At 38.2% G+C, this 16,709-nt stretch overlaps 1 protein-coding gene, 1 pseudogene and 2 gene segments (V, D, J or C); 3 read left to right on the forward strand and 1 right to left on the reverse strand.

Annotated features, from left to right (window-relative positions):
- Positions 1 to 5,037: 5,037 nt before the first annotated feature.
- Positions 5,038 to 5,494, forward strand: LOC146496123 (Ig kappa chain V region 3547 pseudogene; annotated as a pseudogene).
- A 1,136-nt stretch (positions 5,495 to 6,630) lies between these two features.
- Positions 6,631 to 8,964, reverse strand: LOC146496124 (Ig lambda-3 chain C region-like). The segment is given in 2 exon segments: positions 6,631 to 7,161; positions 7,773 to 8,964. Coding segments are annotated over 2 exon segments (459 nt in total).
- Positions 8,492 to 8,976, forward strand: LOC146496125 (immunoglobulin lambda variable 3-25-like). The segment is given in 2 exon segments: positions 8,492 to 8,543; positions 8,636 to 8,976. Coding segments are annotated over 2 exon segments (393 nt in total).
- Positions 8,977 to 10,751: 1,775 nt separating this feature from the next.
- tspan37 (tetraspanin 37) lies at positions 10,752 to 16,259 on the forward strand. Its single transcript, XM_085142653.1, has 7 exons — positions 10,752 to 11,246; positions 12,328 to 12,519; positions 12,608 to 12,682; positions 12,809 to 12,907; positions 13,376 to 13,528; positions 13,631 to 13,714; positions 14,795 to 16,259. Exons 1-7 carry the CDS (start codon positions 11,184 to 11,186, stop codon positions 14,870 to 14,872), a joined length of 744 nt encoding a protein of 247 aa, XP_084998779.1. The 5' UTR covers positions 10,752 to 11,183; the 3' UTR covers positions 14,873 to 16,259.
- The last annotated feature ends 450 nt before the right edge of the window (positions 16,260 to 16,709 follow it).

Consider the following 16,709-nt stretch of genomic DNA (forward strand, 5'->3'; position numbering starts at 1 on the left):
CTGAGCATTGTTGCAGACTTTTCATAGAAATGATATTTATTCGCTGTGGCCTCTTTCAGCAGGATAATGTGTTCTCCTGCAAAGCAAAAATGATTCAGAAATGGTTTGAGGAGCACAACAATGACTTTGGGGTGTTGTCTTTGTCTCCAAATCCCACAGATTTCAGTCCCATCAAAACATGTGTGAGATGTGCTGGAAAAACAATTCTGATCCATGGAGGCCCCACCTTACAACTTACAGGAATTGAATGATACAGCAGGACACTTTCAGAGATTTAATGGAGTCCATGTCTCAACTGTTCAGGGCTGTTTTAGCAGCAAAGATGGGACCAACCAATAGCAGGCAAGTGTTATGCCTGATTGATGTAGTCCTGCTGAAGACAATTCCAGGTCTGTATTAAAGGGCAGGAAGAATAAGTCTGAGTTACAGCAGGATGATTATGTTAGTTTAAATGAATCAACACCCCCAAGAATCCTCGAAGGCGGCGGAGTGGCAGCAATTTCCCACACCAGCTTATTAACCAACCACAGACCAAGACAGAGTTTTAATTCATTTCAAAGCCTGATGCTTAAACATGTTCACCTGGGCTGGAAACCCCCCCAAAAACAGTCTTATTTGTTCACATCTATCATTCACCTGGGCCTTAGACAGAGTTTCTGTCTGATTTCTCTGACTTTTTATCTTATGTAAAAGAACCCACCAACCACTTTAATCACACTCTAGATATTGTTTTAACATATGGCATAGAAACTGAACATTTAACAGAGTATCCTGAAAACCTTATGTTGTCTAATCCTTTTCTAAGTACAATAATTGATTACACAGCAGTGGAGAGTAGACTTCATCACAGTAGATGTTTTTCTGAAAGTGCTGTAACTAAATTTAAGAATATAATTCACTCACTGTTATCATCTGTACCAACATAGAGCAGAGCAGCTATCTGAATGCTACTCCAACAGAGGTTGATCATCTTGTTAATAATTTTGCCTCCTCACTAAGTATGTCTCTGGTTACTGTAGCTCATGTAAAAAAGAGATCCTCAAATCAAAAGTACTTGACTCTGTGGTATAACTCTCAAACACACACCTTAAAGCCTTGGGACAAATTTTGGCTTTTTGCTATTTTATTTTCTCCTTCTCTAAATGCAAATATTTTTTTCAGCGTAGAGATGGTAAAGGGCAGAGTCCTTTTGGTGAAGGCTGAATTTGAAGGTTTTATTTTTTACTTTTGTTAATGTCTATGCACCAACCTTAGGGTCTGAGGGTGAGATTTTGTTTAAAACATTAAAAGAAAAATTGAGTGGTGCTGCTCATGGGGACTGTGTTGTGTTGGGTGGGGACTGGAATTGTTGTCTTGACTTTACTTTGGATAGGACTGGGGCACATCTTCAGTCATCTTCTGCTTTATCAGATGTCCTACGGAAAATTAATTTGGTTGATGCATGGCGGATGAAGCATCCCTCATCCAGGCAGTATACCTGGGTGAAAGTGACTGATGGCAGGATTAGTGCAGCGAGATTAGACAGGTTTTATGTGTCTGTTTCATTTACTGCTCGAATTATTAACTGTCAGTGTTTTCCTGTTGTTTTTACAGATCATCACTTAGTTTTACTGGAGCTGTTTCTATGTACCACCAGAAAATCCAAATCTTTTTGGCGGTTTAATATAAATTATTGCATGATCAGATATTCTGTGACAATTTTAGGGTTTTTTTGGGATTACTGGAGATCAAGGAAGGGTGATTTTGATTCCCTTACTCAATGGTGGGAGGTAGGAAAGGCCCAAATTCGTGTGTTTTGGCAGCAATATAGTTTTCTTTTGACAGCCAATATCATGAGAACTGTGCAGGAACTTGAAAAAGAGATAACACGTATGGAGAATGTCTCTGGTTCACAGTTAGGCCAGCGGAATAATGATTGTCTACATTCTAAAAGTCAAGAGCTTAACCATTTTTTACATGAGAGAGCTAAAGGAGCTTTGGTTCGAGCACGTTTCACCAGGCTCCAGGACATGGATGCTCCAACCACATTTTTCTTTAATTTGGGGAAATCTGTGGTTCACAGAAAGCAAATGACGTGTCTTCAGCTTTCAGATGGAAAGGTGACCACAGATCCGGCTGAGATGAGAAGGCATGCAGTGGCCTTTTACACGGACTTGTTTAGTGCGGATAGCTGTGATGTGGACTCTGCTTCGGACCTTCTGCAGGGAATCCTCAGCTGAGCCCAGAGGATTGGGACGTTTTGAATAGATGGTTTACCATCAGACTTTTTTAAGCACTTCTGGAGTCTTCTGGGTTGGGACCTACTGGACGTGTTTAAGGAATGTTTTATAGAAGGGATACTTCCAGCTTCCTGCAGGTGTGCAGTTATCTCTCTCATACCAAAGAAGGGAGATTTAACCCTTCTTAAAAACTGGAGACCAGTGGCCCTTTTATGTGCAGACTACAAGATTCTTTCCAAGGTTTTATCGAACAGACTGAAAATGGTCATTGAACTGCTGATTGGTGTGGATCAATCTTACTGTATCTAGGTCTATGATTGATAACTTATTTTTAATGAGAGATGTGTTTGATATTTGTAAAGTGTACAATGCTAAAGTTGGCATCGTTTCTATTGATCAGGAGTAGGCATTTGACCGTGTGGACCATGATTTTCTTTTTTCCACCTTGAAGACCTTTGGTGTTGGGCAGGGGTTTCTGACTTGGGTGAAGCTGTTGTATAGCGATGCTTGCTGTGTTGTGAAGATGGGAGGAGGGTTGAGTTGTCCTGTGCCGGTTCGGAGAGGGATTAGACAAGGTTGCCCTATCTCTGGACAGCTTTATAGCATTGCTATTGAGCCTTTTCTCTGTAAACTGAGAAGCAAGTTGAGGGGTTTCTCTTTGCCAGATCTGGTTCAGAGCCCTCCTGTCATTGTGTCGGCATATGCTGATGATGTTAATGTTTTTATTACAGATCAAAGGGATGTGCAGGAATTGCAGGAATGTCTGGTTTTGTATGGAAACTCTTCCTCAGCTAGGGTTAATTGGGGTAAGAGTGAGGCCTGTTTGGTGGGGCAGTGGAATTTGTCGAGTATTCCCAAGCTTCCTGGGAACCTTCGCTGGGGTCAAAGGGGCATTAAAACTCTTGGGGTTTACTTGGGGAGTGATGACTTTGTGAAGCAGAACTGGGAGGGAGTGCGGGAAAAGGTGGAGCCTAAGCTGTCTAAATGGAACCGGTTGCTCCCCTACCTGTCCTACAGGGGTAGAGTTCTAGTAGCTAACAATCTAGTTGCCTCATCTTTATGGCACAGATTGCTTATTTTAGTGCCACCACCCGGTCTTCTGGAAGAGGTGCAGCGGCTTCTGGTGAAGTTTGTCTGGTCGGGACAGCATTGGCTTCGTGCGGTGGGCCTGTATCTTCCTGTGGCAGAGGGGGGACAAGGCCTAATAGATATTTTGTCCAGAACAGCAACCTTTAGACTACAGACGGCACAGAGGCTGCTGTATGGCTGTGGTCACAGCTGGATGACTTCTGCTCAATTGCTGCTTAGGAGAGCGGGGCAGCTTGGATTGGATAAACACCTCTTTCTTCTGAAGTTGGATCAAGTGGATCTGTCTGGACTTGTGCCATTTTACAGCTCGGTGGTTAATGCCTGGCGGACGCTGAAGGTTGCACGTACTCCTGACCCCAGACCTGGGATGTGGCTTTTCGAGGAGCCGCTGTTTTTTAATGACTTTTTTCCCAGCACTGTATTTTCTTCTGCTACAATAAGGACCAAGTTTGGCGTTGTCAAACTGGGTCATCTTACAAGGATGTCTATGGGTGCACTTGGTGGTGTCACAGGCATTAAGTCCTACAGAGTGCTGGAGAGAATTATGGAGGAAGTTTGGCAATCTCTGTCGCCATCACTGAGAGACTTTGCTGGAGATCGTGTCCTAGCTGATCAATGGGCTGATGACAGCGAATATGTTTTCCCTTCATTGATGGTCAGTCCTGCCTTTGAGGAGCAGCCTGAGGAGAGTGGCATGCTTCGCTCCCTGGGGACAGCAGTGCTGGATAGTTTCAGCTCTTGTGGGAAGAAGCAGCTTTATTTATGCTGTGTTAAGGTGCTGAATTTCCGCTCTCTGGTTGGAATCAGGGAGTCAAAATGGACTGAGTTTTTTGCTTCGGATTCTACCCCTAAAGGCAGGTGGAGGGTCCTGTATAAGCCTCCTGTTGAAAAACGGATGGTTGACCTCCAGTGGAGAATTGTACATGGAGCAATAGCCACGAACAGACACAGAGCCCACCTGGACCCAAGCACTGGGGAGGGTTATCCTTTTTGTTCAGAAAGGGAGACGCTGGAGCACTTAGTGGTCTGTTGTCCGCGGCTAGTGGGTTTATTTTCTTTGTTGCAGGAGTGGGTGGAATTTTTAGGGGAGACTTTCTCTGTACCTTTGTTTGTTTTTGGCCCTAAGTATTCAGTGCCGAAAAGACGGACCTTGGTTCTGATTAATTTTTTGTTTGGCACAGCTAAGCTGGCAATATGGAAGACTAAGAAGAACCAGATGCTAAGTCAGGGTTGGACTGATGTTGTGCAAAGTCTAAAGGGCCTGTTGGCATCCCGTCTGAGAGTAGAGCATGCTTTTTACTCTCTGACTAGTAGTCTGGACTCCTTTGAAACTATGTGGGGGATTGGAAGGGTTTTGTGTTCAGTAGGAGCAGATGGGACACTTGTTCTTAACTTTTAAGTGTGTGTGCTGGGTACCTTAGTTAATGGTTAGAGTGCAATGAATGTTGTGATTATGTGGTAGCATTTTTGTGTTAGTTTTTTTTGGTTTTTTTTAATTCGGTGTAAATAAAGTTGTGTGAAAAGTCAAAGTCTCTCTCTCTTTCTCTCTCTCTCTCTCACACACACACACACTCGCACACACACACACACACACACATGCACACACACAGAGGTATTTGTTTGTAGGTTCTGTTTTGAATGCTCGCTGCGCTTCACTGATCCTAAACTAGTTTAAAAAGAATCAGTGGGAAACATCTCTGCAGAGTCTCTGACAGTGAGATCAATCATAATGATGATGATGTTGCTGACTTCACTGCTGATCACAATCGTGCTCAGACTTCAAGGTGATGAGTGATGTGGTTCGGTGTATTCTCTGTTATGTTGTAATTTACATCACACTGGCATTTTAACAAAGTAACATATTTTAATTTCCAGGATCAGATGCCAGTTCATCTGTGACTCAGTCTCCTGTGTTTAAAACTGCTGCTTTGGGGCAAACGGTCTCTCTGAGCTGTACAGCCAGTCAAGGAGTTGATGATGATCTCAGTTGGTATCTACAGAAACCTGGACAGCCTCCCAAACTGCTGTTTTACCAAATCAGCAGCCGTGAATCTGGTACTCCGAGTCATTTCAGCAGCAGTGGATCTGAGCCTGAGTTCACTCTCACAATCAATGGAGTTCAGGCTGCAGATGCAGGAGATTACTACTGTATGGGAGCATATAGCGGCCCAGAGTTCACACAGTGATACAGAGTCGTACAAAAACCTCCCTCAGTTACTATTTGCAGTGCTGCAGCTGTGAGCTTCTGATACAGACTCTGACATGAATCACTGGTTCACTGAGTCCACTTTCAAAGGTGGAAACTAAAATATGTATTCATTCCTGATCACATCATTAAGAAGATTTTAAATTAAGTAACACTGTTTAGAATCTGCAACATATAATGCTTATCTCACTACATTTTGTATTAATTCTAATTTGCTGTGGATAATAAGGTAATATAAAAATAATTTTGTTTATACAGTACATTTTAAATCACAAAGTTATAAGGTGTTTCACATTTTAAATAAAATTAACTTATATTAAAGAGGTTTTCATATCACAGCATAGATAAATACATATTTAAAAGTAACTGATGACAACAAAAGTCAAAATGAAATAACCAAATGATCAGGATAACTAAAACGAGCATAAAATGCAGAAAAATGTATTTGTTACAGCCTCAAATGACTGACTGCAATAACATGCTTGTAGCAGTGGTGCTGCATAAACATCAGCCTGACCATGAAGGGCTTTAAATTTGATTAATAAAATTTTAATATTAATTCCACAGTTTGCCAGAAGGCCACAAAGGGATGCAAGAGAAGATCTGGTGTTCTTTGATGATACTTTGAGTCAGATTTTTGCAGTATTAATTCCTTGAGAAAACAAGACTGGATGGGCTTAGAGGCTCAAAATTCAAGTCTTAGACAAAAAACTTGCACAGAAAATACATTTAGTAATGACATATTGAACCCAGTATTTGTGCACAGTTTTTAGCTTAAATAAAAATCATCTACTTTGATTTGAATTAAACAATGATTGTAGTTCATACATGAAAATGTTGTTTTATCAGTTTCCTACCACAGGGTTGTAATCTGGTGTTAAAGTTGGATTTGGGAGGTGGGAAGTTCAGCTGTAGCAGGGCAGTAGCGACTTTATACTTCGCAGTATATAAGACAATGTTCCATTCGCCATGATGGCTATTTTCCAACTCCTCATCAGTATAAAGCTGGATTTTGGTTGGTATCTTTATCTTTTGTTTCAAAGGTCAACAGCGATCGCTGACTTTGCACACGAATAAACCTTTAAAAGCTTCTCCCCAAAAACAAAACAAAAGTGATTTTTCTTAAGCTGTGATTTTATTTTGTGGTTTTTGCTTTTTTTACATCATGGTTTTAAAACACAACATGGATAATATTAGCTGATGAACTTAGCATGCACATCAATAGAGTACATCAATGTTTGCAGAAATATCACAAGAAAAGAAACATGTAGCTTCATCAAACTATAAAACACATCATATGCAGACAGGAAGTGTTGCTGAAGCTCTACGCTGAGCAGTTGTTAGGGTCTAGGGTTTGAGTGACGGGGCTCTGTCCACTCAGACTGGCCTCACAGCTCACTGAGTCCGCCTTCCTCCACTGGTCTGCAGAGAGGCTCAAGGTGCTGCTCCAGCTGTAGCGGCCATCTGTCCTCAAGACCTCCAGGCTGGTTGAAACCCCAGAGGATGTGCTGGTGCCCCCCACCTTCCAGCCCAAATTCCAGTTTGAGGGGAAGCCCCCGGTGGCCAAACACACCACAGTGGCACTACTCTGTTTGTCTTCCTCTTTGGATGGAGGGAGGACAGTGAGCGTGGGCCTCACCACATCCGCTGGAGGAGAAAAGGTTGAAGATAATCGAAAAAAGGGATACAAATGTACAAACATCTGAATAAATATATTGTCAGTGATTATTGATCAAATCTTTCTTTTTTTAAAATAATCTATTACAGTTAATAACTCAACCCTGTGTTTTCTTTTTTGCATTCATGAGAATACAGTTAAAACTTCACATCTGTTTCTTTCACTTCCTTTAAACTTAATTTAAAATTGATCAACCATGAACATACAATGGATCTAAATATACTGAGTAATTTTTTTTCAAGTCGACAAACCATAATTCAATGTTTGTTTTTACTTCAAAATTCATAAGTAAAAATACATTTTAAATTAAAGTGAGCTAAAACTTCACAATCACAGATTTTAATATTGTAACCGGATAATATTTAAAGAACCAAAAAGAACATTAAAAATTGTTTTCTGTATGTTCAGTTCTTTAAAAAACTGAATGAGTATTGATTGAAGAAAAGTTTATTCTAAAATTATTACATCAAGTTAATAATAATCACTGAATTTGATCAAAGTTCTGTTTAATAGATTTTTAGAAAATAGCAACGTAGTTAAATACTATGTTTATCAAAAATTACAAATTTCTGGTACTTACAGCCAACGATGAGTTTGGTTCCTCCGCCAAACGTGTACCACAGTGATACAAACTGATTAAGTGGCCGTACAAAAACCTCCTGCACTCTGAACAAACCTCTAACCACTGAAAATGAACCCTTTTTTATGTAAAACATCACAGTACACCTGATTAAATACAGAAGATGATTTAACTAAAGTGACTTAAAATTATTTAATGAATTGGAATCATAATTATCATTATTGTATTTTTAGTATTAAGAACTGAAAGGCAAAACTTAATTTTCACATAAACCTATAGCTATTGAAAAAAAAAACCACCTACACAAAACAGTTTAAAATAGCAAACAGAAACACTTTAAAAATCATGAATTCAGAAATTATGACAATATAATTTAAAAAAGCTATACAGGTATGTTGTATTTGTTGATACCAAAATCAAAAAGTAAACATACAAACCAGAGTGCCATTTTAATCCAGGTGGTAAAAATATGTTAATATGTTTCCAAAATCTTTTCCTCTATTACATAAAATTATTAATGGTATTAATCCAAACATTTTTTTTTATTTTGTGTCACAAAGTTTCCTTCAGTGTGTTGAGAGCAGAGAAATCATTTCCATAGAGAGGAGGCTTTGCATCATCAGCTGATCCTCCAGAGAACTGAGAAGGTTTATAGTCCTGTGACTTCAACACTGCAGGACTCACATCTGTCAGTCAACACAGCAGAAAGCACAACCACCATGACTCTCATCACCATCCTCATCTGGACGCTGACCTGCTGCTGTTTTACAGGTTCATTCACTCAGCAACATTTCAAACATGATGTGCTGCTTTTTCTCTCGTTGATTTCTGCTGATAAATGAATGATTTGTTTTTGTCTGCAGGATGCAGCGGTCAGGTGACTGTGACTCAACCTCCAGTAGAGACATTTACTCCTGGATCCACTGTCACTCTGACCTGCAACACCAATCCAAAAGTTTATACTTGGAGAGATGGAGCTAGTGAAGTACACTGGTATCAGCAGAAATCTGGGCAAGCTCCAAAACTTCTGATTTACAATGGTATACACAAACCATCCAGTGGTGGAGTTCCAGCTCGATTTAGTGGAAGAGGGAACGGTATTGATGCTGCTCTGACCATCAGTGGAGCTCAGGCTGAAGATGCAGCAGTTTACTACTGTCAGAGTTTCCATGAAATAAACAGTGCTTATATGTTTGCACAGTGATTTGTAGTCGTACAAAAACCTCCCTCAGTCAGACTGCAGAGACACTGAGCTGTTACAGCAGGAACTGACTGCAGCTGCTGAAGGGGAAGAAACTCTGTCACAGACCACTGAACACAGAGCTGATGAGTACTCAAAGACTAACACTATCAAAAAATAAATGTCATTTTTTAGTTTTTTTTAAAGTGCACTTAATTGAATGATACTTTAAAGAATCTAAAGATACCACATAATTTTATTTTGGCACTTATGGCCACAGAAATAAAACATTTCTCACTCAAGCACACTTTTCAGTCATTAAAACTGAAAACTCAAATTTTCTTCTTATTAACCTCAAAACTCAAACGTCACTGATCTTTGGTGACAAACATAATAGGACTAAACACTGTGAATCTTTACAAATATCTCTATGTTGTCTGACCATGTTGTAAGAGTCTTTTGTGATTTTTTTAACAGGTTGATCATTTCACTAATGTAACAAAGCTGAATGATGATTTCACTTTGCATCTCACACACAAATTTTCTTTCCTCATGCAAACTCAGATATTGGTTTGACTGTTGCGGTATTGGACTGTTGGTATTGGTTGTGTTTTGAATGATTCCAGACAGAGTCTCTGACTGTAAGCTTTATCATAATGATGTTGTTACCGACTTCACAGCTGATTACACTGGTGCTTTGACAACAAGCTGAGGATCGATGTGTTTCTGTTATGACCTAGAATCTGTTAAGGTTTAACAATGTTCTAATAGGTAAAGCTGAATGTACTTACATCTTACTTTATATCAGTCTGTCATTTTACAGATTTCTAACTCAGATTAATAAATCCAAGGCTTTCAGTCTTGGAGGCCTTGTGATACATTGTCTCACTTCTCAGGGAGTCGATCTTGATTCATTGACAGTAGATCTGGTTCTCAGTTCACCTTTAATCATCAGTGATGTTCAGGCTGTAGATACTAGATATTATTACTGCATGGGTGAACTTACCAGGAGTGGAGTGTTGTGCTGACCTTAATCTCAATAAGTACAAATTACAGGTTTAGGTTGATATATTGTTTTAAATTCATTTTGTCTGAATTCTGAAATAGGGATTTTAAAAATTCTTACACCAAGTTATGTTCTGTTCACATTTCCTAACAAAGGTGGCTGTTTAATAATAATAATAATAATAATAATAATAATAATAATAATAATAATAATAATAATAAAAGTTGTGCTACATTTACATATTTTATACTGATCCATCCTAAAAGAAGTTCACAGGGGTTTCGTAAATTTGCAGGCACCATCTTAGTCTTTCATATGTCTTTATTAAATGAGATGTAAACCTCTTTTGGGATGCTAAATAAAGACATCATGCATAATCATCCATCACAATGTTCAGTTAAAATTTAATTTTACAATTTTCAGGCAAAACGGAAAAATGTAAGTGCATAAAATGTTATTGTATGCAGATATAAGTCTCTATTTTCTTTTGCAATCCAGGATGGTGTTGGCAAAAAACACATGGTTCATGTTGTAGCAATAATACTTTTACTTTTTAAACATGAGGCAATGTGCCTCGTGTCTGCATTTGTAGCTGTAAAAAAAATACTTTTACAGTTTTTACCACTGCTTTGAGTTAGACCTACTCTTCTATCACTGATCGTGCACTGTGGCACAATCACAAAATAACTCTCACTTTGTCGTAATTTCGCATAAATTCACTAGAGGGCAGTGTTGACGTAAGCTAGGATTGCAAAGGGAAGGTAGGGGTCTGCTCGAAAAAGTAACGTTTTCCATTTGCAGGTGAGTGCAGATATACGGAGGTGAAATACACCAAGCGTTACAAAAGCAAATGCACAGCGTGTGATGTATTGTGCAGGATTTCTTACTTCGAGTACGCGACTGAACTGCTGATTCCACCATATGTTAAACAACCACAAAATATTTGCTGGAGGCTTAGTGGAGCTTCTATTACGTTTTTACAATAAAGAGGTTTCCGCGTTCTTACGGGAAGTTGATCTTTGGTCCGTGCGGAAGGGAAGTTTAACTAGTCTACGTTCCCGTGAAGACTAAGGTCGTTTTATCAGATAGATTGTCTTTACTTTGCATAGACCCACAGAGGCTTCGCGATTCATTTATCATTTTGTCATCTTTGCTTTAACGCATCCGCACCTGGCGTCGATTATTGCGCGCTCTCTTCTCTCGGCTTATATAGGCTACTCTGAAAATGAGTGATCCGAGAACAAACTGTTTAAAAACAGCACTTCAGTTGACTTCTCAACTAATGTTGGTAGGTGAGACTTTTTCAGCCTTGCTACACTTTTTACTGTATTATCTTGTATTCTCCTTCCAATCATATTACCAAAATTAACTTTATTAGAGTAATTAATAGGGTTTTTACTTTTGCCAAGTGTTGATAATTACTTCTGTTTAAAATAGTAAATACAGTATTTTAAAAAAGCTACTTATATAAAAGATGTTGTTTGCGATTTTACATGTAAACCTTAGTGCCGAGTCACATGACACGCGACAGAGAAGGTCATGTGAGAAACAGGAACTACAGAAAAATCAGAGTAAGGGAGAGTGGAAGATTCATTATTATATTTCTTTTTATAATCATGCCTGTTAAAAACCGTATTTGTACATTTTAATAGTCCATGTTTACTTCCCTTTATTTTATTTTATTGTTGCACAGTGCAAACCTATGATTAGTTCTGTGGTAACTGTATGAGTTTTTTAACAAAGTTAGTAACATAAAAAACAAGCTACACACCTGAGAACAGTAGAAAGAACCAATGCTCTCATTGCTCTTCAAATAATTCATTTTAAGCCATTCATATTTGAATTTTCCTCTGAATTTCCTGGACAAAAGAATAAGGAACATGTATAACTGCTGTGAGTTATTTTTTAAATTTGATCATACCTCTGTGATTTTCTTGAAACAGTGTTGAATTAAATTAACGCACACTTATAACAGCTAGGGTAAGCCAACAGCAATGCATCAGTGGGTGGAAGGTTGCCAGCTGAATTCCCAGAACTATGATGTGAGGCATGTAGCCCAACTGGTGTAGTAAGATTAACACTTCTGTAGCTGCTAGGTTAGAAAGCTTCCAGGTGAAAATAGGTTTGAACAAAGTATCTTGTAAAAGAAAGAGTTATTCTCTTTGGACACATTGTTGTGTGTAGGATGAAACCAGAAGAGTTGGCAGATATTGAGCTTAGCAAAGATGGCTTGGCAAAACAGGAGACCTCTTACTAAGTTATTGTCATAAAGAAAAGATGTGTGGTTATCTGTGGTGATAACCCATAAAGCTGTATATCAATAGCATGTGTAAATATAACTTTTATAATTTTTTATTCTAATTTATCAGGCAGTGGGGATACTGGTGTGGCTGAATGGAGTTTACCTGCTGATAAAGTATGGAGAGTATAGCCGCTTTTTTTCAGAGTCCTACATGACCCTGACAGTTTTGGTCACAGTCACTAGTGCTGCGTTGCTATTGGTCACCGGATGCGTCGGCTCCTGGGTGAGCCTCAAGGATTCCATCTGTCTACAGGGACTGGTGAGGCTGTCAGTCTGTTTGTGACTGTGATTATCTGTATGTGTATGTAGTGTTTGGAGTTTACATAAAAAAGTGTTTTCTTTTGCAGTTTGTTTACCTCCTAGTTGTGGTCTTTTGTGTGAAAAGTACGGCTTCAGCACTGGCTTATTTCCATTCAGTGACGGTATGTAAGATTACTTAAAAATGAATAAGCATTAGACAATTGTGCTTTCATGATAAGAGAAGATTATTCTTGGGATAAAGAGGCACATGTGTTTTTGCTTCTTGTCTCTTCCAACTTTTTCTTTAGCTGGATACAGAGATGGCTTCCTTCAGTGGAGTGTTTGAGAATTACACCGGCAGCAGCGAGGACTCCAATTCTCGGTCTGTGGATGCTATGCAAGAGGAGGTTTGTACTTTAATATGTCACATGGACATGACTATGAATCCCAACAAAAGCTTTTTTTTTGTTGTTGTTGTTGTAAAACTTGTGTAGCTTGTGCAGCAGTAATACTAAAACAACAGCTATATCTGATCCTCTATGCATACTTCTAAATAGAGGATGTTTTAAAAATCAAAATATATAATCTTTCCTTAATAGAAATTTTCACTCAAGAGGATATTTAGGTAATGACTGAAAGTGTCCCATAAGATGCCTATAAAGTGCTATAATTTTCAGCCCTGATCTGCTTTACCTCATCCAGAAAAATCAGGCCTAAAGTAATGTGTCCATACATGGCACAGTTAGATATATTAAGAAATTCTAATGAAAAACAAATCCTGTTTATACTCATGTCAATCAAATATAATATATATACATTTTGACAGTTTCCCCTGTCTTTTACTAACTTGTGGTGATTTTTTTGGTCTCCATTAGCTCAAATGTTGCGGTGTGAAGAACTACACGGACTGGCTGGAAACCACCTGGTTTAATAAAAGTGGAAAGCTCAGGTTTCCTTACAGTTGCTGCAACGTTACTTTCCCCACTTGTAATGGCACTGTTCACCAGCCATGGCAAATTTACACACAGGTAGACATGTGCATCCTGATAAATTCATCAAGCTTCTTCATGAAGGTTTGATTAGACCCATCTGTTTCTCTGATTTTCTTGTTCATTGACTCAATCTTTCAGGGCTGCCATGAGGAGCTGTCGAAGGTCATACAGTTTGCGCTGAAAATGGTCATGTGGAGTTCCCTATTGGTTTATGTGGTGGAGGTTTGAAAGACTTTAAACATTTCTGAACTGCATATTGTGTATACATTGCATATGAAATGCACACCTAAAAGAAAAATGAAACACTGGGAGACTGTTATCATGAGAGCAAGCTTTAATCTTATCTTTAATTTTAGTTTGGCCAAATATTTAGCACAATATCTAATATGTAAATTCAATTTTATTTATACAGCGTCAAACCACAACACCAGTCACCTCAACGTAGTTTATATTGTAAGGGAGACACTATAATAATACATACAGAGAAAAACCGAACAATCATATGACCCCCTATGAGCAAGTACTTTGGCGACAGTGGGAAGGAAAAACTCCCTTTTAACAGGAAGAAACCTCTGGCAGGCCAGGCTCAGTGAAGGGTGGCCATCTTTCTTCCACATGCTGTGGAAGAGAACAAGAGATTAATAACCAGTATGATGTCAGAAAATAGACAAATGAACAACAAAATTTCCAAAGCCTGGACTGACATATTGAATTGACCTATTTTGTCAAACAAAAAAATCCAAAATCCAACTCAATAAGTAGCAACCTTTTAACATTAAGGACTGTTTACAAAGATGTGCTGCCAGCTGGATGCCGAGCAAAGCTCAACAACTTTCAGGTCCTAAGCTTATGACATTGGAAATAACATTTCACTGCGCACCATTATCACTGCCTGTGTGGAAGTCCATTTGACATATAGTGTTATTTATTCCATTGGCAAAATAAAAATGCTGTTTAAAGCAGTTGTTAAAAACATGAACAATAATTTGATAGTTTTTCATTAAAATCTTTAAAATGTGTCACATTTTAATGAATATTTAAACTTTTCACACTCCATTTTCTCTACATCACACATGTTAACTAAGATGGTTAACAACATAAAAGCTTATCTGTTACAATGATAAATCCACCTAAATATCTTCTGCATCTGCATCGTGCAATTTATAAATGGTTTTACTCTTCATTTTGTAGTGTTAGATTGCGCTTTTAATCATAAATTATTACACATGTTTAACACAGGCTGCAAAAGGTGATTATTTGCCAATAACCAAAATCCTGCTCTTTTTCTTTCTTCTCCTGCAGATTGGGTTGTTTGTGATGGTGAAACAGCTCATGAGAACAAATAGATCTACGAGGTACCAAGTACTGGAGAAAAACTAAAGATGCTCTAATGGATGGAAGATCACTACACTTTGAATAGATATAGTTCAAATCTCAAAACTATTGAGTCATTTGCCAGTACTCTATGAAACATGTAAAACTAGAGAAAGTCGTTTTGTGTAATACATGTACAGATGTCTATTGTTATCACTGGATTGTCTATCACCAAAAGACTGACAGTTTTTTGGTGATAGACATTAGAATCAGAATACTTTAATAATCCCTAAAGAACTTATGTAATTATGTAAACATACTGCAGAACTGGCCAGTGTGGACTTCTGGCCTTAAAAAATGTAGGCAAAGATGGGGCAAAGGGCTTAGAGATATATCCTAAATTAGGTTTGATGAATATGAGTTACTGTCACAGACTTTTTTGGCCTACAGAGGGCTGGCACATTTCTGCTATAGCTCTCTCAAGCAATATTTGTGTTGAGTGTGTGTGGTTGAATTGTGTTAAGTTTGTATCTTGATTGTCAGTGCATTACTGTATGTGGCGAATTCCGTCACTGCCTGTGTAATAATGTTTTGTTATTAGACTGAAAGTGGTGCATACAGAATTACTTTATAAAAGAAATATAAATGAAGTGGAAACTAATTGTATTCTTTACATTGCATTTAGCAATTTATGCTTCTCTGCACTGATATTCACATGTGATCCCTATACCTGTGGTCACTAAATTGTGACATGGACTTTTAAGATATAATAATATTTTTCAACAAGTCAACCAACAAACTATTTTTCGTTCTCCTTAAGACCCAGAGAAATATTTACCCTTTGCCAAAACCTGGTGTTTGTCCATTTGATGTAGATGAAAAGTGGCATATTTGGAAAGCCAAATTATTATTATTTTATTTTCTATTTTATATAGACGTGCCTTTAACATTAATGCCCTCTGATCAAAGAAGCTTGGAAAGAAAGCAAGTTTTGTGAAGATTCTTCACCTCTCATCCAAGAGCCTTCTTCAGTTCTAAAACCAAATGCTAGAAAGTCCCAGGTATTTAAACTCTACCTGGTTATCCCTTATTTATCAAGTGCCTCATCATGTGAGCCAAGGTGTGAAAAAAGGTGTGGATCATTACCACCAGATGTTTCGGCTGAACCACTGTGAGATCCTATCATGTGATCTATTGAGGTCACCTGACACAGGAATATAATGTCATGTATTTTTTTTTTCAATACTGTATTGATTTTCCTTACTAATTGAATTTTTGCTGTAAATGATTAGCTATTTCAAACTCCACTAAGTAAAAAAAGCAACCTTTCTGAAAAGTTTTTATGTTGGATTTGCATGCTGGGAATTTAGTTACTTGTACTTCTTAATCCTACTCCCAGTCATTTGTCTGAAATGTCCAAACCTGTCAAAATAAACAATTTGGTTTTCAAGTATAGTAAGCCAAGTGAGAGTTATTTTAAATTATGTTAAGCAAGCAAAGAAAAATGCTCATAAAAAGAAGGGGAGGAGAGGGCGGTGTGAGTGTAGTGCTAGGACTTTGGATGTGAGCAGCGCTGGAAATTAGCACAAAACATGAAGTTCTGATGGATGAGTAGCTTGTGTTTTTGTACTCATACTGTAATTGTGTGTGTGTGTGTGTGTGAGAGAGAGAGAGAGAGAGAATATGAGATGCTGTGTTTTCAGGGCCCAAGAAAATATCTGCCTGTAGCAAATTTTCATTAGGGTTTGAGGTCAGTTTTTGTGGGAAGGTTATGAGGTTTATAAGCCAATAAGACTCCCTAATGTCAAGTAGTTAAAAAAGGAAAATAAAAATGCACGTTGCCTCCTTACAAAGATGTTTTGATGATAATGTTATTAATAAAAATATAATAAACAATAAAAAA

The sequence above is a fragment of the Neolamprologus multifasciatus genome, chromosome 19 (assembly GCF_963576455.1).
Source record: "Neolamprologus multifasciatus chromosome 19, fNeoMul1.2, whole genome shotgun sequence".
In the NCBI taxonomy this organism is placed as follows: domain Eukaryota; kingdom Metazoa; phylum Chordata; class Actinopteri; order Cichliformes; family Cichlidae; genus Neolamprologus; species Neolamprologus multifasciatus.

What these genes read in the sequence shown, in the direction of transcription:
- tspan37 (XM_085142653.1), top strand. Translation starts at nt 11,184, where the DNA reads ATGAGTGATCCGAGAACAAACTGTTTAAAAACAGCACTTCAGTTGACT. An exon ending in TGACTTCTCAACTAATGTTG is followed by an intron (nt 11,247 to 12,327) that starts GTAGGTGAGACT and finishes CTAATTTATCAG; the next exon opens with GCAGTGGGGATACTGGTGTG. An exon ending in CATGGCAAATTTACACACAG is followed by an intron (nt 13,529 to 13,630) that starts GTAGACATGTGC and finishes TCAATCTTTCAG; the next exon opens with GGCTGCCATGAGGAGCTGTC.